At 57.7% G+C, this 20,986-nt stretch overlaps 1 protein-coding gene across 3 annotated transcripts in view; it reads right to left on the reverse strand.

Moving 5' to 3' along the window:
• LOC134352028 (bMERB domain-containing protein 1-like) overlaps positions 1–20,986 on the reverse strand; it is a 122,704-nt gene that overhangs the window by 49,957 nt on the left and 51,761 nt on the right. For 2 of the 3 annotated variants that reach the window (XR_010019329.1, XM_063059086.1), the window contains exon 1: positions 10,007–10,349. The exons of the other annotated variant lie outside the window; for it this stretch is intronic. Coding sequence is in view for 1 of the 2 variants with exons in the window: in XM_063059086.1 (XP_062915156.1) it covers positions 10,007–10,112 (106 nt within the window). In the remaining variant the exon portion in view is untranslated. Of the gene's footprint in view, positions 1–10,006; positions 10,350–20,986 lie in introns of those variants that run through there. 3 annotated transcript variants of the gene reach the window in all.

Raw genomic sequence — 20,986 nt, forward strand, 5'->3', positions numbered from 1 at the left:
AATAGCCGCACTGGTTCAAGCTGTCAGGAAAATGACAGTAGCTCAAATAACCACATCTTACCAACCCTAACCTGTACCTCTTTAAGATGTGGGAGAAAACTGGAGCACCCTGAAGGAATATACAGTCACAGGGAGAACACAAAAATTCTTCACAGACTGTGGCAGGAATCAAACCCTGATTGGTGATTGCTGATGTTGTGAAGTGGTTGTGTTAGTTGTTCTGCTATACACAGCCATATTATGAATCAGCAAGTATAATAAAGTTGACTCTTTTATTTTACAGTAAGTGCAAGTCAAATATAATATTTAACCTTTATTTTTTTAAGTTCTGGGCTCCCTTTTCCAAATGAGATTCATTTGGGAGATTGAATTTACATTATTCTGAGTGTGTGGTACAGGAGACCTGCAGGGAGTGGACTGCCTTACAGCTCCAAGTCTGTTCCTCTGTGTTGTGTGTTTCCCCCATGGGTTTATCCAGTGACTCAGCGTCCTCACACATCTCAAAGACATGCTGGTTGTCAGATTAATTGGTTGCTGTAAAATTAGTCCGTTCGGTCTATCGAGTCTGCTCTGGAGGAGGGTGGTAGGAGAATCATCGTGGTTTTAATGAGCATCAGTGAGAAGGGGTTACAAGGAAGTAAGCAGGAGACAGGCGGTAAGCAAATGGTCTGGTCTGAGGGCCAGCGTACTGAACCCCTACTATCAACGTCCTGGGGGTTACAATCGATAGGAAACTGAACTGGTCGAGCTATATAAACACCATGGCTACCAGAGCAGGTCAAAGGCTAGGAATCCTGTGTATGGAAATCACCTCCTGACTCCCAAGGCCTGTCCACCATCTACAAGGCTCAGGTCAGCAGTGTAATGGAATACTCGTCACTCGCCTGGATGAGTTCAGCTCCGTCAACACAGAAACTTGACACCATCCAGTACAAGGCAGCCCACTTGATTGGTACCCCTTCCACAAGCACCCAATCCCTCCACCATCAATGAACAGTTGCAGCAGTGTGTACTATCTACAAGATGCACTGCACCACAACACACCAAAGTTCCTAAGATAGCACCTTCCAGACCCACGACCACTACCATCTGGAAGGACGAGAACAGCAGATACCTGGGAACACGACTTGGAAATCCCCCTCCGAGTCACTCACCACCCTACTTGGAAACATATCACTATTCCTTCATTGTCACTGAGTTAAAATCATGGAATTCCCTCCCTAACAGCACCATGGGTGTACCTACACGTCAGGGACGGCAGCGGTTCAAGAAGGCAGCTCATCACCACCTTCTCAAGGGCAACTAGGAATGGGCAATAAATACTGGCTTAGCTGGTGATGCCTACATCCCGTAAATGAATAAATTTAAAAAAATATACTCATGGGCCATATAGCCTCCTTGTACGTCTTGAGGAAATGTGTGAATAAATCTTAGCATAGATTACTTGAGGAGTTTCATTCAGTTCTGTGATTTTTAAAACAATCTTCTTTTCAAGCAGTCCCCCAGTACTAAATATGACTTACTTCCACTCCAATTCCGCTGGTGCCAAGGGGGCTGATGAAGCCAGTGTGGGGCAATGTTGATGAGCCAGCAGGTATCCGGTTTGGCTAGTTGATGCTCATGTGGAATGCACTTGAGTTGTAAACACAGGAACGGGAGGGGTGGTTACACTTTCTCATCAGAATTTGAAGAACATTCTTGAATTGCTTCTGCTGTTCTCTGACAATCTCTCAACTTGATGGAGTTCAGGATCGAGTCCCTGTTGAAATCTGCATGCAAGCTCTGTGGCAATGAGCTCACAAGTGTAATTAGGCACACAATTGTGCAGACTTTGGCCTGGGAGAGGAACACTGATGTGGACAAGTTGGCACTGACATTTCACTGGTGCTTTCAAATGCCTGCCGTAGGAAACTCATGTGAGGAAGAGCAGGTATCAAAGCTGCTCAGTAGACTTTGAGATTTTTAAGCCCCCTTTTCTTCAGATGGTCAAAGGTTGTGCTGGTGCACCTAAGGTGAAATTCATGTTTGGTGGATGCTTTAGCTGAGAGGTGCCTTCTGGGATTTAGGAAGTGATTCTCAGTGTCCAACCATGGAATCATTATTGTTAGAGAATAGTATTACATAGTGGGGAAAGGTTGAAAGAGAACCTTGGTTTCACGGACAGTAAACCTACAATCAAATTCCGATACTTACTCTTCACCATTTACACCTTGACTTCAACTACTGCACAGAGTCTTGTCATCTTCAGAAGTTTTCTGATGACTCTGCCATAGTTGGATGCATCAGCAAGGGAGATGAGGCTGAGTACAGGGCTACGGTAGGAAACTTTGTCACATGGTGTGAGCAGAATTATCTGCAGCTTAATGTGAAAAAGACTAAAGAGCTGGTGGTAGACCTGAGGAGAGCTAAGGTACCGGCGACCCCTGTTTCCATCCAGGGGGTCAGTGTGGACATGGTGATGATTACAAATACCTGGGGATACAAATTGACAATAAACTGGACTGGTCAAAGAACACTGAGGCTGTTTACAAGAAGGGTCAGAGCCATCTCTATTTCCTGAGGAGACTGAGGTCCTTTAACATCTGCCGGATGATGCTGAGGATGTTCTACGAGTCTGTGGTGGCCAGTGCTATCATGTTTGCTGTTGTGTGCTGGGGCAGCAGGCTGAGGGTAGCAGACACCAACAGAATCAACAAACTCATTCGTAAGGCCGGTGATGTTGTGGGGATGGAACTGGACTCTCTGACGGTGGTGACTGAAAAGAGGATGCTGTCTAAGTTGCATGCCATCTTGGACAATGTCTCCCATCCACTACATAATGTACTGGTTGGGCACAGGAGTACATTCAGCCAGAGACTCATTCCACCGAGATGCAACATAGAGTGTCATAGGAAGTCATTCCTGCCTGTGGCCATCAAACTTTACAACTCCTCCCTTGGAGGGTCAGACACCCTGAGCCAATAGGCCGGTCTTGGACTTATTTCCTGGCATAATTTACATATTACTATTTAACTATTTATGGTTTTATTATTACTATTTAATTACTTATGGTGCAACTGTAACGAAAACCAATTTCCGCTGGGATCAATAAAGTATGACTATGACTATGACCAATTCTATCATTCACATCAGTGAGCAAGTTTATGTTTACTTGGAGCTCAGCCTTCTGACTTACCTGTACACAAGGATCATTGTGTAGTATAGGCCAGTGACTTTGTTTGCCTTCATCTGGCAGCTGTGGGATGGAGATACTCTTCTATGGAAACTGAAATATTGCAAGTTGTCACTTGACAGAGTCAAAGATTTCTGTGAGGTCCAAGAGGCCCATGTACTGCGGATTATGTTGCTCTCTATACTAATCTCAGTGTTTTCACTTTGTAAAGATGTACACATTGCCTCTGCTGGACAAAATCCACACGACAATTTGGAAACTGTCCTTCAGCCACTCAAAGGAGACACTTGAGGAGGACTTTCTCTATGATAGGCAGCAAGAAGACCACTTTCCAGTTTCCACAACTGGATTTGTCTCCTTTCTTGAAAATGAATTATGATTACAGTGTCTCTGAGATGCTTTAGCACACCTGACCTTTCCGAAACAAAAAGAGGTACTTCTGAACTTATGACTGAAGTCCCTCTCTGCCAAGTTGCAGACGCCATCCACTGTTTTCCCTGTACATGCCAACATTTCCTCAACATGTATTGTTGAACTATAGGATAAGATTAGTTTTATTTGTCACACATACATTGAAATATCAAATCATACAGTGCAATGTATCATTTGCATCAACAGCCAACACAGTCCGAAGATATGGTGGGGGCAGCCCGCAAGTGTTGCCATGCTTCCGGCACTAACGTAGCATGCCCACAACCTAACCTGTATGTCATTGGAATGTGGGAGGAAACCAGAGCACCCGGAGGAAACCCACACGGTCACAGGAAGAACGCAGAATTACTTACAGGCAGCAGCAGGGTTTAAATCCTGATCGCTGATCATTGGCACTGTAATAGTGTTATGCTACCTTGTTATAAATTCACAATAGCTCTAACCAATTCATATTTATTTAAGTATTCAAAATTTCCCACAATTAATATAAAGCAACTGGACTTTATTTAATTATTTTCTTCCTTCACTTTTTCCTATGTAATGGACTGTCAATTGAAGCACTCTAATCTAAATGCACAGTTACTGGATTTTGAACTTTGGAAAATGAAGTACTTATCTAATTCATCAAATATTGCTTTTAATACCATGGGGCAGATGGTATCAACATTCGGAAAATTCTCTTTCATGGGTTCCATTATTTTTGCAATTACCATTTTAAATCTACATAAATCCACAAAGGTCCTCTTCTGATTTATTTTAAAGTCTCATTTTTTTACAGTCCCAATTTATTTAAATATGAAACCAGACATACAATAACAATTTAACAAGTCTGCCATGCTGTTAATCTACATTACAGCATTGCCTGCATCTTTCCGCTTAACTAACCTCTGACTTTACCAGATTCACCAGGGACATCTATAGAGTACTAAGCTGACAGGCCAATTCTATTTCATCTCTATGCCCTCAACTTCACTCCAGCTGTAACCATCATATCTCCTGTGGTCTAATTCAGCTGAAAGGGGTCACCGACCACCACTATCAAGAGAAAGAAGGTAAAGCTTGCATTTCCTTTCATATTATTTAAAAGAGTATTAATGTTTCTATTTAATTTACATGTTAAATGTATATTTGGCATTTTATACTTTTATAAATCAGCCAGAAGTGGAGAGAGTGAGCAGCTTCAAGTTCCCAGGTGTCAAGATCTCTGAGGATCTAACCTGGTCCCAACACATTGATGTAGTTATAAAGAAGGCAAGACAGCGGCTAAATTTTATTAGGAGCTTGAAGAGATTTGGCATGCCAACAAATACACTCAGAAACTTCTATAGTTGTACTGTGGAGAGCATTCTGACGGGCTGCATCACTGTCCGGTATGGAGGGGCTACTGCACAGGACTGAAAGAAGCTGCAGAAGGTTGTAAATCTAGTCAGCTCCATCTTGGGTACTAGTCTACAAAGTACCCAGGACATCTTTAAGGAGCGATGTCTCAGAAAGGCAGTGTCCATTATTAAGGACCTCCAGCACCCAGGGCATGCCCTTTTCTCACTGTTACCATCAGGTAGAAGGTACAGAAGCCTGAAGGCACACACTCAGCGATTCAGGAACAGCGTCTTCCCCTCTGCCATCTGATTCCTAACTGGACATTGAATATTTGGACACTACCTCACTATTTTTAAAATATACATTATTTCTGTTTTTGCACATTTTAAAAATCTATTCAATATAAGTAATTGATTTACTTGTTTATTGACTATTATTATTTTTATTTTATTTATTATTAGTATATTTTCTTCTCTACTAGATTATGTATTGCATTGAACTGCTCCTGCTAAGTTAACAAATTTCAAGTCACATGCCAGTGATAAGAAACCTGATTCTGATTCTGACTTTAATTTTTTAAAGATATTTTCAGCTGCTTCTAAATTCCTCCAAACATCCGATATCTTAAGCAACAGTCGAAAAACAATTGACAAAGTAACATACAAAAAGTGCTGGAGGAACCCAGCAGGTCGGATGGCATCTATGGAAGTGAACAAATAGTCAATGTTTCAGGCCAAGACCCTTCTTTGGGACTGGGAAAACAACAGACCGAAAGTTCTTGTGGTCGAGGTGCCATCTCTGCTTGTGGCTTAATCAGTTCTTGCATCTGCTTTGCTTGTGGAGGGATGGCAGAGACAAAGGTGAGAGGGTAATGGGAGCCAAATTGTCATGAAATGGAAGTGTGACTGGCGTGCACACAAGGGGTCTAGCATGATAATATCTATTAATTCTATTAGCTTGATTTGACTTACAAAATCATATTCATTATTGCAGCTCCTATAACTTTGTTTACTGTCCATGGGCTGTCCCTTACAAGTCTTTGGCTTCCATTTTCCTTTTACTTTTTTTTCAGCGGATCTGCTCATCATGGCTGCTTTTCAAAGACATGTACTGGGTCAATGCACACTCAGCAATTCACTGTTTACTGCTCCCCAGTATGGCTTATCCATAAACTTCTCATCTCTGCCCAATGCACTGCATTCAATGTATTCCTCAGATTAGAGGGACTTGAACTACCATAGGCAAATTGAAATACCATCATGCATCTTGGCCAGCATGATGAGTTGGGCCAAAGGGCCTATTTCCGTACTGCATTATTCACTGACTCTATAACCCTATGTCTCCAGTTTTTTGAAATTTGTTAAAATTTAAAATTAGTGACTCATCTTTGTCCTTTGAAATCTAATATCAGATTCAGTTTATCATGGTTGCTATTTGCAAGAATTTCCCTTACCGATAGATAGTAAATTAATTCTAGTCACTGCTGAAATGGGTCTATCCTATGATTCATCATTAAACCCAGTCTGGCCTCTTTCAGTGTTCTAAGACACTGGCTCTAAGGCATTGTGAATATATGCCATCAATTCTCTCCTTTACAGCTTGAACTACACTATTCTCCTAAAAACATTGATGTTGAAGCTTCATATTATACAAAATTATTCAAGCCATGTGATTTTTCCTAGTTTTGTACAGATAAATCTTCATATCACATCTCTACTCTATGGGTCTGTAGACAGTTCTTGCATGAGTCTTGCAATCTTTGATATTTCCTAAATCCTTTTTGCTCCCTGTTAATCCTTATTGAAGTCCGTCTTAATATTGTGGAAATAATCCTCCTATTTGCCATATTTCTGTCTCTGTTAAAAATTCTTGCAGTTTGGTCTGTTTATAGTAAACCTATAACATGTAACTACTGCATCCTACTTTTTACATTGATCTTGCACTTTTTGATTGTTTGGACACATCACTCACAGAACAATGTAGAACCAAACAAGACCAATCTGCCCACCACAGCCGTGCTGACTCTTCGAAAGATGATGCAATTTATCCTTTTTTTTTGTTTTTTCAACTTAGCCAGATATCTCTTCTTCTTTTTCAAGTATTTATCCAATTTTTTTTGGATTTTTTTATTGAATCCGTTTCCATCGCTCTTCTCCGGCCTGTAGTCAGACCGTAATAGTCCAAACTTGTCACCTCTGTTTCTTTCCCTTATTATATTTGATTTATCTGCACTGTTCATTCATCTGTCTCCCACTGAAAACAGTCTTTTTTTAAATCTACTTTATCAAAGTCCTCTATAAATTTGACCACTACTACCAATTTTCCCTTTTACTTTCTCTAATCATTGGGGAACAATCCCAGTTCTTGTTCCTTCACACAAACCAAGGCTTTCATCAATAGTACCATCCTAATAAAGCTCACTGTACCTTCTCCAGGTCCCAAACCCTTACTAGAGTTCCACTAGAGCTGGGCACAATTCTTCAAATGGCACTTTAGAAAATGTTACAGTTCAATTGCTTTCCTTTGAACTTTCTGTCACAAAGCATAACTTCACTTATCTCTCTGCTACCTTTTGCCTGCTAACCACCTACCTGGTTTCATTTATCTTTCTGTGTCGTCTTGGAGTTTGTTACTATCTCACTATTTACTATAAATTTCCAAATTTTTTTCATGTTATTTGCAGTTTTGCTCTGTCTGGTCAGGTTCAAATTATTAATACCTAATAATAAAATACCTATTTGCCCAGTACCTTCATGAAATGCTTCTGCACAATAAAGTGACACAAGATCTGGGCAAGAAAACATCAAAGGAAATCATTCATTTTCTTTTTGAAATAATGAAGTGACTTGCCTGACTGTTCATTTAATTCTGTACTCTGGTCTATTGTATTCTGTATCCAAGGCTTTCTTCTTAATTTTGTTCCAGTTTTAATAAGTCATACAGAAATCACTTTTCAGGTGACACCTGATATAAAATTCATTATCAAATTGTAAGAAGCACAACAAAATCCCATTCTTATGAAATTAAATAGAAAAATATCAACAATTATTCTGAAGATTATGGTTCATAATTCAAATTATTTTAGTTTTATCTCAATGTGCTTTTATTGTGGAAGATGAACACAAAATATTACAAACAATAAGCTTATGGTGATTTATACAGCTTATACAAGTCTATTCCTTGGATTTGTCATAAATATACATTATTAAGTGTTTGTATATAACTATATATAGATACAGTATATGTGTATGTGTGATTTGCTATGTGACATATTTAATTTTATTTAACTATCAAAATATTTCTGGTTGAGATTGAAAAATGTGCATTCTATATCGAAATATCACAAGAAAGGAGATTTTTGTCTGATATAAAATACTAAACCCACAGGGTTTTGGGGTACATTTCCACATCCTATTCCACATAGATATTAGGTGTAAATATTTAATTATTTAGGAGAGCAATACAATTGATCATGGCATTTAAAATATTCACCACTGTTAGCATGATATGATATTTAAAGGAGCTACATTGTAGAATTGTCTCTTAAAAGCTACTATAATGTTATTGGAACCAAATCACATTGATGGCAACATGTAAATACAATTATCCTAGCCAAATACAAATCATTATAACAGGTAAACTATAAACCTAAGGCTTTATACAGAATTATATTCTGATGTTTATAGAAAGTTATACTAGAATCACTCTTCTGAAATCTGATACAAGTTCACTATCATAAACAGTGTGTTCTGTAAAATTAAATGGAAAGTGTACAAGATTCAGCATATTTCACAACTAACATATTATTTAATTGCAACCCATCTTCAGGAATACTGCACTACACTGTTTTCTATTCCATTTTAAATGGACAATTTAAAAATTACATACACTGCATGTCATTGTTCTATTAAATAAAAAGCATTGGGAAAACAATCATAGTACACTAAAATCCTGATTTATTATTCAATAAATATTCATGTTATCTAAGAAAACTGCACTCAAAAATAAAATACGGATTCTTGATTCTCTATTTGTTTTAAGGTTTGTACATTGTGCGTGGGTTTACACTGATCCCTTCAGGGGTTCGATTATGCAGATGGATTATTCATGGTCCTTGCCAGCTTTTCAAATGGTTAATATTTGTTGACTCAGATCTGCTTCCTCCTCTCCCAAACATGCCTGATGCCTCGGCTGATTTACCAGGAATAAGATATTGGACATCTATTTGCATGTATCCGACAAAAGAATCTTCTGTCTTTGATTGAATATACAGAGCTACAAACAGAAATAAAGCACCACCTTGGCGATTTTACTGGCGCTGATGAACTCGCAGCTTTCCCCGTATTTTATTCGTTTTACTTAATTGTAAATCCCACAAATACTGTGTCACTTTGAGACTACCTCACATATCCGTAATGAGCCGAGCATTAAACGTGAAATATATTTACCCAATCATAATTTATCCCCCCCCCCCATTATATATACCATTTGTCAACGACCGGATTATTTTTAACGATCATATTCTGTCAGTTAAGTTTTAAGATTTGTGTTTGAATATTGCGTATAAAATAAACAACACAAAATAAAACATTTTGGCCAAACTAAATACAAGCCACGAAAACTTAAAACTTTATCTTTGCAAAAATAATCCACAAAAAGAAATGATATTTAAACTAAAGAATTTTAATTGCATTGTTTTTTACATTGCAGTGAACAAAAACAGATCTGAGTTTTGGGTTTAGTCCATTTGTTACACAGGAAAGCTACTTCGGGATTCCCACAATGTTTTCATTGCCGGCACGGCACCGGTCTGTAATCTCCATGATTATTCCCATTGTAACTATCTCCGGGAAGGAGGTCAGAGCAGCGGTTGGGATCAAATAATACTGGTGGATTCTGCACGAAACACAGCACAGACGCTATGCGTTAAAAGACTGCTTCAAAAAGTCAGGCATGATTTTTTTTGTGGACATCATCGTGTTGCATCAAATCTATCTGTCCTGCAATTTTGCCACATCAACACACAGTGAGTAGTTTAACATGTAACCTGCGGTGATAGCCGGCTACAAGGCGAGTACTTGCCTTTTCCCGCGGTCAGCCTACTCCACTCGGTTTCTTCCACTGCTCCGTAGCTCTTCAGCGATTTCCTGCTGTCGAGAGAGGCTGAGGGGGATGTCTTCAGCTCCATGGTTCTGCTCACTGTGTGCCGCTCGGTTCCCGCTACTGTATTGTACTCACTCTCTCTCTCTCTGCCCAACGTTACCCCCTCTCTCACTCCATGCTACTACCTCCCTGGGCTCCTCCTCCTCGCTGATGTAACGCTGTGAAAGGCAGCTGCTCGGGCGTGCGGGGACGGAGGGAGGCGGTGGAGCTGCTCGGACGTGCGGGGAGGGACGGAGGGAGGGAGGCGGTGGAGCTGCTCGGGCGTGCGGGGACGGAGGGAGGGAGGGAGGGAGGCGGTGGAGCTGCTCGGACGTGCGGGGACGGAGGGAGGCGGTGGAGCTGCTCGGACGTGCGGGGAGGGAGGGAGGGAGGCGGTGGAGCTGCTCGGACGTGCGGGGACGGAGGGAGGGAGGCGGTGGAGCTGCTCGGACGTGCGGGGAGGGAGGGAGGGAGGCGGTGGAGCTGCTCGGACGTGCGGGGACGGAGGGAGGGAGGCGGTGGAGCTGCTCGGGCGTGCGGGGACGGAGGGAGGGAGGCGGTGGAGCTGCTCGGACGTGCGGGGAGGGAGGGAGGGAGGGAGGCGGTGGAGCTGCTCGGGCGTGCGGGGAGGGAGGGAGGGAGGCGGTGGAGCTGCTCGGACGTGCGGGGACGGAGGGAGGGAGGGAGGCGGTGGAGCTGCTCGGGCGTGCGGGGAGGGAGGGAGGGAGGGAGGGAGGGAGGCGGTGGAGCTGCTCGGGCGTGCGGGGAGGGAGGGAGGGAGGCGGTGGAGCTGCTCGGGCGTGCGGGGAGGGAGGGAGGGAGGCGGTGGAGCTGCTCGGGCGTGCGGGGAGGGAGGGAGGCGGTGGAGCTGCTCGGACGTGCGGGGACGGAGGGAGGGAGGCGGTGGAGCTGCTCGGACGTGCGGGGACGGAGGGAGGGAGGCGGTGGAGCTGCTCGGACGTGCGGGGAGGGACGGAGGGAGGGAGGCGGTGGAGCTGCTCGGGCGTGCGGGGACGGAGGGAGGGAGGCGGTGGAGCTGCTCGGACGTGCGGGGAGGGACGGAGGGAGGGAGGCGGTGGAGCTGCTCGGACGTGCGGGGACGGAGGGAGGGAGGCGGTGGAGCTGCTCGGACGTGCGGGGAGGGACGGAGGGAGGCGGTGGAGCTGCTCGGACGTGCGGGGAGGGAGGGAGGGAGGCGGTGGAGCTGCTCGGACGTGCGGGGAGGGACGGAGGGAGGCGGTGGAGCTGCTCGGGCGTGCGGGGACGGAGGGAGGGAGGGAGGGAGGGAGGCGGTGGAGCTGCTCGGGCGTGCGGGGAGGGAGGGAGGGAGGCGGTGGAGCTGCTCGGACGTGCGGGGAGGGACGGAGGGAGGGAGGCGGTGGAGCTGCTCGGACGTGCGGGGACGGAGGGAGGGAGGCGGTGGAGCTGCTCGGACGTGCGGGGAGGGACGGAGGGAGGGAGGCGGTGGAGCTGCTCGGACGTGCGGGGACGGAGGGAGGGAGGCGGTGGAGCTGCTCGGACGTGCGGGGACGGAGGGAGGGAGGGAGGGAGGCGGTGGAGCTGCTCGGACGTGCGGGGACGGAGGGAGGGAGGGAGGCGGTGGAGCTGCTCGGGCGTGCGGGGACGGAGGGAGGGAGGCGGTGGAGCTGCTCGGACGTGCGGGGACGGAGGGAGGCGGTGGAGCTGCTCGGGCGTGCGGGGACGGAGGGAGGGAGGGAGGGAGGGAGGCGGTGGAGCTGCTCGGGCGTGCGGGGAGGGAGGGAGGGAGGCGGTGGAGCTGCTCGGGCGTGCGGGGAGGGAGGGAGGGAGGCGGTGGAGCTGCTCGGGCGTGCGGGGAGGGAGGGAGGGAGGCGGTGGAGCTGCTCGGACGTGCGGGGACGGAGGGAGGGAGGCGGTGGAGCTGCTCGGACGTGCGGGGAGGGAGGGAGGGAGGCGGTGGAGCTGCTCGGGCGTGCGGGGACGGAGGGAGGGAGGCGGTGGAGCTGCTCGGACGTGCGGGGAGGGAGGGAGGCGGTGGAGCTGCTCGGGCGTGCGGGGACGGAGGGAGGGAGGCGGTGGAGCTGCTCGGGCGTGCGGGGAGGGAGGGAGGCGGTGGAGCTGCTCGGACGTGCGGGGACGGAGGGAGGGAGGGAGGCGGTGGAGCTGCTCGGGCGTGCGGGGACGGAGGGAGGGAGGGAGGCGGTGGAGCTGCTCGGACGTGCGGGGAGGGAGGGAGGCGGTGGAGCTGCTCGGGCGTGCGGGGAGGGAGGGAGGGAGGCGGTGGAGCTGCTCGGACGTGCGGGGAGGGACGGAGGGAGGGAGGCGGTGGAGCTGCTCGGGCGTGCGGGGACGGAGGGAGGGAGGGAGGGAGGGAGGCGGTGGAGCTGCTCGGACGTGCGGGGACGGAGGGAGGGAGGCGGTGGAGCTGCTCGGACGTGCGGGGAGGGAGGGAGGGAGGGAGGCGGTGGAGCTGCTCGGGCGTGCGGGGAGGGAGGGAGGGAGGGAGGCGGTGGAGCTGCTCGGGCGTGCGGGGACGGAGGGAGGGAGGCGGTGGAGCTGCTCGGGCGTGCGGGGAGGGAGGGAGGCGGTGGAGCTGCTCGGGCGTGCGGGGAGGGAGGGAGGGAGGGAGGGAGGGAGGGAGGCGGTGGAGCTGCTCGGGCGTGCGGGGACGGAGGGAGGGAGGGAGGGAGGGAGGGAGGCGGTGGAGCTGCTCGGACGTGCGGGGACGGAGGGAGGGAGGGAGGGAGGGAGGCGGTGGAGCTGCTCGGACGTGCGGGGAGGGAGGGAGGGAGGGAGGGAGGGAGGGAGGCGGTGGAGCTGCTCGGGCGTGCGGGGAGGGAGGGAGGGAGGCGGTGGAGCTGCTCGGACGTGCGGGGAGGGAGGGAGGGAGGCGGTGGAGCTGCTCGGGCGTGCGGGGAGGGAGGGAGGGAGGCGGTGGAGCTGCTCGGACGTGCGGGGACGGAGGGAGGGAGGCGGTGGAGCTGCTCGGGCGTGCGGGGAGGGAGGGAGGGAGGCGGTGGAGCTGCTCGGGCGTGCGGGGAGGGAGGGAGGCGGTGGAGCTGCTTGGACGTGCGGGGAGGGAGGGAGGGAGGCGGTGGAGCTGCTCGGACGTGCGGGGAGGGAGGGAGGCGGTGGAGCTGCTCGGGCGTGCGGGGAGGGAGGGAGGGAGGCGGTGGAGCTGCTCGGACGTGCGGGGACGGAGGGAGGGAGGGAGGCGGTGGAGCTGCTCGGACGTGCGGGGACGGAGGGAGGGAGGGAGGGAGGGAGGGAGGCGGTGGAGCTGCTCGGACGTGCGGGGAGGGAGGGAGGGAGGCGGTGGAGCTGCTCGGGCGTGCGGGGACGGAGGGAGGGAGGGAGGCGGTGGAGCTGCTCGGACGTGCGGGGACGGAGGGAGGGAGGGAGGCGGTGGAGCTGCTCGGGCGTGCGGGGACGGAGGGAGGGAGGGAGGGAGGGAGGCGGTGGAGCTGCTCGGGCGTGCGGGGAGGGAGGGAGGGAGGCGGTGGCGCTGCTCGGGCGTGCGGGGACGGAGGGAGGGAGGGAGGCGGTGGAGCTGCTCGGACGTGCGGGGACGGAGGGAGGGAGGGAGGCGGTGGAGCTGCTCGGGCGTGCGGGGACGGAGGGAGGGAGGGAGGGAGGCGGTGGAGCTGCTCGGACGTGCGGGGAGGGAGGGAGGGAGGCGGTGGAGCTGCTCGGGCGTGCGGGGAGGGACGGAGGGAGGGAGGGACGGAGGGAGGGAGGGAGGCGGTGGAGCTGCTCGGGCGTGCGGGGAGGGACGGAGGGAGGGAGGCGGTGGAGCTGCTCGGGCGTGCGGGGAGGGAGGGAGGGAGGGAGGGAGGCGGTGGAGCTGCTCGGGCGTGCGGGGACGGAGGGAGGGCGTGCGGGGAGGGAGGGAGGGAGGGAGGGAGGCGGTGGAGCTGCTCGGACGTGCGGGGACGGAGGGAGGGCGTGCGGGGAGGGAGGGAGGGAGGGAGGGAGGCGGTGGAGCTGCTCGGACGTGCGGGGACGGAGGGAGGGAGGGAGGGAGGGAGGGAGGCGGTGGAGCTGCTCGGGCGTGCGGGGAGGGAGGGAGGGAGGGAGGCGGTGGAGCTGCTCGGACGTGCGGGGACGGAGGGAGGGAGGGAGGGAGGGAGGGAGGCGGTGGAGCTGCTCGGACGTGCGGGGACGGAGGGAGGGAGGGAGGGAGGGAGGGAGGCGGTGGAGCTGCTCGGGCGTGCGGGGAGGGAGGGAGGCGGTGGAGCTGCTCGGGCGTGCGGGGACGGAGGGAGGGAGGGAGGGAGGGAGGGAGGCGGTGGAGCTGCTCGGACGTGCGGGGACGGAGGGAGGGAGGGAGGGAGGGAGGCGGTGGAGCTGCTCGGGCGTGCGGGGACGGAGGGAGGGAGGCGGTGGAGCTGCTCGGGCGTGCGGGGAGGGAGGGAGGGAGGGAGGGAGGGAGGCGGTGGAGCTGCTCGGACGTGCGGGGACGGAGGGAGGGAGGGAGGGAGGGAGGGAGGCGGTGGAGCTGCTCGGACGTGCGGGGACGGAGGGAGGGAGGGAGGGAGGCGGTGGAGCTGCTCGGGCGTGCGGGGACGGAGGGAGGGAGGGAGGGAGGGAGGCGGTGGAGCTGCTCGGGCGTGCGGGGACGGAGGGAGGGAGGGAGGGAGGGAGGGAGGCGGTGGAGCTGCTCGGGCGTGCGGGGAGGGAGGGAGGCGGTGGAGCTGCTCGGGCGTGCGGGGACGGAGGGAGGGAGGGAGGGAGGGAGGCGGTGGAGCTGCTCGGACGTGCGGGGACGGAGGGAGGGAGGGAGGGAGGGAGGGAGGCGGTGGAGCTGCTCGGGCGTGCGGGGACGGAGGGAGGGAGGGAGGGAGGGAGGGAGGCGGTGGAGCTGCTCGGGCGTGCGGGGACGGAGGGAGGGAGGGAGGGAGGGAGGGAGGCGGTGGAGCTGCTCGGACGTGCGGGGACGGAGGGAGGGAGGGAGGGAGGGAGGGAGGCGGTGGAGCTGCTCGGGCGTGCGGGGACGGAGGGAGGGAGGGAGGGAGGGAGGGAGGCGGTGGAGCTGCTCGGGCGTGCGGGGACGGAGGGAGGGAGGGAGGGAGGGAGGGAGGGAGGCGGTGGAGCTGCTCGGGCGTGCGGGGAGGGAGGGAGGGAGGCGGTGGAGCTGCTCGGGCGTGCGGGGACGGAGGGAGGGAGGGAGGGAGGGAGGGAGGGAGGCGGTGGAGCTGCTCGGGCGTGCGGGGAGGGAGGGAGGGAGGCGGTGGAGCTGCTCGGACGTGCGGGGACGGAGGGAGGGAGGGAGGCGGTGGAGCTGCTCGGGCGTGCGGGGAGGGAGGGAGGGAGGCGGTGGAGCTGCTCGGACGTGCGGGGAGGGAGGGAGGGAGGCGGTGGAGCTGCTCGGGCGTGCGGGGAGGGAGGGAGGGAGGCGGTGGAGCTGCTCGGACGTGCGGGGAGGGAGGGAGGGAGGGAGGCGGTGGAGCTGCTCGGGCGTGCGGGGAGGGAGGGAGGGAGGCGGTGGAGCTGCTCGGGCGTGCGGGGAGGGAGGGAGGGAGGGAGGCGGTGGAGCTGCTCGGGCGTGCGGGGAGGGAGGGAGGGAGGCGGTGGAGCTGCTCGGGCGTGCGGGGAGGGAGGGAGGGAGGGAGGCGGTGGAGCTGCTCGGGCGTGCGGGGAGGGAGGGAGGGAGGCGGTGGAGCTGCTCGGACGTGCGGGGAGGGAGGGAGGGAGGGAGGCGGTGGAGCTGCTCGGACGTGCGGGGACGGAGGGAGGGAGGCGGTGGAGCTGCTCGGACGTGCGGGGAGGGAGGGAGGGAGGGAGGGAGGCGGTGGAGCTGCTCGGACGTGCGGGGACGGAGGGAGGGAGGCGGTGGAGCTGCTCGGACGTGCGGGGAGGGAGGGAGGGAGGGAGGCGGTGGAGCTGCTCGGGCGTGCGGGGAGGGAGGGACGGAGGGAGGCGGTGGAGCTGCTCGGACGTGCGGGGAGGGAGGGAGGGAGGCGGTGGAGCTGCTCGGGCGTGCGGGGAGGGAGGGAGGCGGTGGAGCTGCTCGGGCGTGCGGGGACGGAGGGAGGGAGGCGGTGGAGCTGCTCGGACGTGCGGGGAGGGAGGGAGGGAGGCGGTGGAGCTGCTCAGACGTGCGGGGAGGGAGGGAGGGAGGCGGTGGAGCTGCTCGGGCGTGCGGGGAGGTAGGGAGGGAGGCGGTGGAGCTGCTCGGGCGTGCGGGGAGGGAGGGAGGCGGTGGAGCTGCTCGGACGTGCGGGGAGGGAGGGAGGGAGGCGGTGGAGCTGCTCGGGCGTGCGGGGAGGGAGGGAGGGAGGCGGTGGAGCTGCTCGGGCGTGCGGGGAGGGAGGGAGGCGGTGGAGCTGCTCGGGCGTGCGGGGAGGGAGGGAGGCGGTGGAGCTGCTCGGACGTGCGGGGAGGGAGGGAGGGAGGCGGTGGAGCTGCTCGGGCGTGCGGGGAGGGAGGGAGGGAGGCGGTGGAGCTGCTCGGACGTGCGGGGAGGGAGGGAGGCGGTGGAGCTGCTCGGACGTGCGGGGAGGGAGGGAGGGAGGCGGTGGAGCTGCTCGGACGTGCGGGGAGGGAGGGAGGGAGGCGGTGGAGCTGCTCGGACGTGCGGGGACGGAGGGAGGCGGTGGAGCTGCTCGGGCGTGCGGGGAGGGAGGGAGGGAGGCGGTGGAGCTGCTCGGACGTGCGGGGAGGGAGGGAGGGAGGCGGTGGAGCTGCTCGGACGTGCGGGGAGGGAGGGAGGGAGGCGGTGGAGCTGCTCGGGCGTGCGGGGACGGAGGGAGGGAGGCGGTGGAGCTGCTCGGACGTGCGGGGAGGGAGGGAGGGAGGCGGTGGAGCTGCTCGGACGTGCGGGGAGGGAGGGAGGGAGGCGGTGGAGCTGCTCGGACGTGCGGGGAGGGAGGGAGGCGGTGGAGCTGCTCGGGCGTGCGGGGAGGGAGGGAGGGAGGCGGTGGAGCTGCTCGGACGTGCGGGGACGGAGGGAGGGAGGCGGTGGAGCTGCTCGGACGTGCGGGGAGGGAGGGAGGGAGGCGGTGGAGCTGCTCGGGCGTGCGGGGACGGAGGGAGGGAGGGAGGCGGTGGAGCTGCTCGGACGTGCGGGGAGGGAGGGAGGGAGGGAGGCGGTGGAGCTGCTCGGACGTGCGGGGAGGGAGGGAGGGAGGCGGTGGAGCTGCTCGGACGTGCGGGGAGGGAGGGAGGGAGGCGGTGGAGCTGCTCGGACGTGCGGGGAGGGAGGGAGGGAGGCGGTGGAGCTGCTCGGACGTGCGGGGAGGGAGGGAGGCGGTGGAGCTGCTCGGACGTGCGGGGACGGAGGGAGGGAGGCGGTGGAGCTGCTCGGACGTGCGGGGAGGGAGGGAGGGAGGCGGTGGAGCTGCTCGGACGTGCGGGGAGGGACGGAGGGAGGGAGGCGGTGGAGCTGCTCGGACGTGCGGGGAGGGAGGGAGGGAGGCGGTGGAGCTGCTCGGGCGTGCGGGGAGGGAGGGAGGGAGGCGGTGGAGCTGCTCGGACGTGCGGGGACGGAGGGACGGAGGGAGGGAGGGAGGGAGGGAGGGAGGCGGTGGAGCTGCTCGGACGTGCGGGGAGGGAGGGACGGAGGGAGGGAGGGAGGGAGGGAGGGAGGCGGTGGAGCTGCTCGGACGTGCGGGGAGGGAGGGAGGGAGGCGGTGGAGCTGCTCGGGCGTGCGGGGAGGGAGGGAGGGAGGGAGGCGGTGGAGCTGCTCGGACGTGCGGGGAGGGAGGGAGGGAGGCGGTGGAGCTGCTCGGGCGTGCGGGGAGGGAGGGAGGGAGGCGGTGGAGCTGCTCGGGCGTGCGGGGACGGAGGGAGGGAGGGAGGCGGTGGAGCTGCTCGGGCGTGCGGGGAGGGAGGGAGGGAGGGAGGCGGTGGAGCTGCTCGGGCGTGCGGGGAGGGAGGGAGGCGGTGGAGCTGCTCGGACGTGCGGGGAGGGAGGGAGGGAGGCGGTGGAGCTGCTCGGGCGTGCGGGGAGGGAGGGAGGGAGGGAGGCGGTGGAGCTGCTCGGGCGTGCGGGGACGGAGGGAGGGAGGCGGTGGAGCTGCTCGGACGTGCGGGGAGGGAGGGAGGGAGGCGGTGGAGCTGCTCGGGCGTGCGGGGAGGGAGGGAGGGAGGGAGGCGGTGGAGCTGCTCGGGCGTGCGGGGAGGGAGGGAGGGAGGGAGGCGGTGGAGCTGCTCGGACGTGCGGGGACGGAGGGAGGGAGGGAGGCGGTGGAGCTGCTCGGGCGTGCGGGGAGGGACGGAGGGAGGCGGTGGAGCTGCTCGGACGTGCGGGGAGGGAGGGAGGGAGGCGGTGGAGCTGCTCGGGCGTGCGGGGAGGGAGGGAGGCGGTGGAGCTGCTCGGACGTGCGGGGACGGAGGGAGGGAGGGAGGGAGGCGGTGGAGCTGCTCGGACGTGCGGGGAGGGAGGGAGGCGGTGGAGCTGCTCGGGCGTGCGGGGAGGGAGGGAGGGAGGGAGGCGGTGGAGCTGCTCGGACGTGCGGGGACGGAGGGAGGCGGTGGAGCTGCTCGGGCGTGCGGGGAGGGAGGGACGGAGGGAGGCGGTGGAGCTGCTCGGGCGTGCGGGGAGGGAGGGAGGGAGGGAGGCGGTGGAGCTGCTCGGACGTGCGGGGAGGGAGGGAGGGAGGCGGTGGAGCTGCTCGGACGTGCGGGGAGGGAGGGAGGGACGGAGGGAGGCGGTGGAGCTGCTCGGACGTGCGGGGACGGAGGGAGGCGGTGGAGCTGCTCGGACGTGCGGGGACGGAGGGAGGGAGGGAGGGAGGCGGTGGAGCTGCTCGGGCGTGCGGGGAGGGAGGGAGGCGGTGGAGCTGCTCGGGCGTGCGGGGAGGGAGGGAGGGAGGGAGGCGGTGGAGCTGCTCGGACGTGCGGGGACGGAGGGAGGCGGTGGAGCTGCTCGGGCGTGCGGGGAGGGAGGGACGGAGGGAGGCGGTGGAGCTGCTCGGGCGTGCGGGGAGGGAGGGAGGGAGGGAGGCGGTGGAGCTGCTCGGACGTGCGGGGAGGGAGGGAGGGACGGAGGGAGGCGGTGGAGCTGCTCGGGCGTGCGGGGAGGGAGGGAGGGACGGAGGGAGGCGGTGGAGCTGCTCGGGCGTGCGGGGAGGGAGGGAGGGAGGGAGGCGGTGGAGCTGCTCGGGCGTGCGGGGAGGGAGGGAGGGAGGCGGTGGAGCTGCTCGGACGTGCGGGGAGGGAGGGAGGCGGTGGAGCTGCTCGGGCGTGCGGGGACGGAGGGAGGGAGGCGGTGGAGCTGCTCGGACGTGCGGGGAGGGAGGGAGGGAGGCGGTGGAGCTGCTCGGGCGTGCGGGGAGGGACGGAGGGAGGCGGTGGAGCTGCTCGGGCGTGCGGGGAGGGACGGAGGGAGGCGGTGGAGCTGCTCGGGCGTGCGGGGAGGGAGGGAGGCGGTGGAGCTGCTCGGGCGTGCGGGGAGGGACGGAGGGAGGCGGTGGAGCTGCTCGGGCGTGCGGGGAGGGAGGGAGGCGGTGGAGCTGCTCGGACGTGCGGGGAGGGAGGGAGGGAGGGAGGCGGTGGAGCTGCTCGGGCGTGCGGGGAGGGAGGGAGGGAGGCGGTGGAGCTGCTCGGGCGTGCGGGGAGGGAGGGAGGCGGTGGAGCTGCTCGGGCGTGCGGGGAGGGAGGGAGGGAGGCGGTGGAGCTGCTCGGGCGTGCGGGGAGGGAGGGAGGCGGTGGAGCTGCTCGGGCGTGCGGGGAGGGAGGGAGGCGGTGGAGCTGCTCGGGCGTGCGGGGAGGGAGGGAGGGAGGCGGTGGAGCTGCTCGGGCGTGCGGGGAGGGAGGGAGGCGGTGGAGCTGCTCGGGCGTGCGGGGAGGGAGGGAGGGAGGCGGTGGAGCTGCTCGGGCGTGCGGGGAGGGAGGGAGGGAGGCGGTGGAGCTGCTCGGGCGTGCGGGGAGGGAGGGAGGGAGGCGGTGGAGCTGCTCGGGCGTGCGGGGAGGGAGGGAGGGAGGGAGGCGGTGGAGCTGCTCGGGCGTGCGGGGAGGGAGGGAGGGAGGCGGTGGAGCTGCTCGGGCGACGGGGAGGGAGGGAGGCGGTGGAGCTGCTCGGGCGTGCGGGGAGGGAGGGAGGCGGTGGAGCTGCTCGGGCGTGCGGGGACGGAGGGAGGCGGTGGAGCTGCTCGGGCGTGCGGGGAGGGAGGGAGGCGGTGGAGCTGCTCGGGCGTGCGGGGAGGGAGAGAGGGAGGCGGTGGAGCTGCTCGGGCGTGCGGGGAGGGAGGGAGGGAGGCGGTGGAGCTGCTCGGGCGTGCGGGGAGGGAGGGAGGCGGTGGAGCTGCTCGGGCGTGCGGGGAGGGAGGGAGGCGGTGGAGCTGCTCGGGCGTGCGGGGAGGGAGGGGGGGAGGCGGTGGACCTCGCTCAGGAATTGCGCATGTGTGTAGCTCGCAGGCTGGGTACCAATGTCAAGTAAAACGGAAACTCCTGACTGGCGTTCACCGAAGCTAGCTGATTAATCGGATCATTTCCTCACCTCAGAACAACAAGCTCCCCAATCTTTATCCACTCCCGATCTAAGTTCATCCAGTTACAGAATAGAGATACTTGGAGTACTCTGCGAATCATCACTGGTCTCTTCACTTGAAACAGACAAGGACACTGGGCTTACTCTAACCACCTAGAAGGCAAAGGTCATGAGAATGCAAGAACGTAAGTACATGAGAAATACGAACAGATGCCACACACAAAGACACTGGAGTAACTCTGCAGATCTTTTGGTATCTATGGAGGGAACTGGACAGCCCATATTTTAGGCTGAGGCTCTTCGTTCAATGCCAACAAGACCAAGGAATTGATTGTGGACTTCAGGAATTGAAAGTTGGGAGAACACACACTGATCTTCTTTGAGGGGTCAGTGGTGAAAAGGCTGAGCCGCTTCATGTTCTTGGGTGTCAACATCTCAGAAGATCTGCTCTGGGCCCAACACACTGGTGCAGTCATGCAGGAGGCATACCGACAGCTGTACTTCATTG

This window comes from Mobula hypostoma, chromosome 9 (genome assembly GCF_963921235.1).
Source record: "Mobula hypostoma chromosome 9, sMobHyp1.1, whole genome shotgun sequence".
Lineage (NCBI taxonomy): Eukaryota > Metazoa > Chordata > Chondrichthyes > Myliobatiformes > Myliobatidae > Mobula > Mobula hypostoma.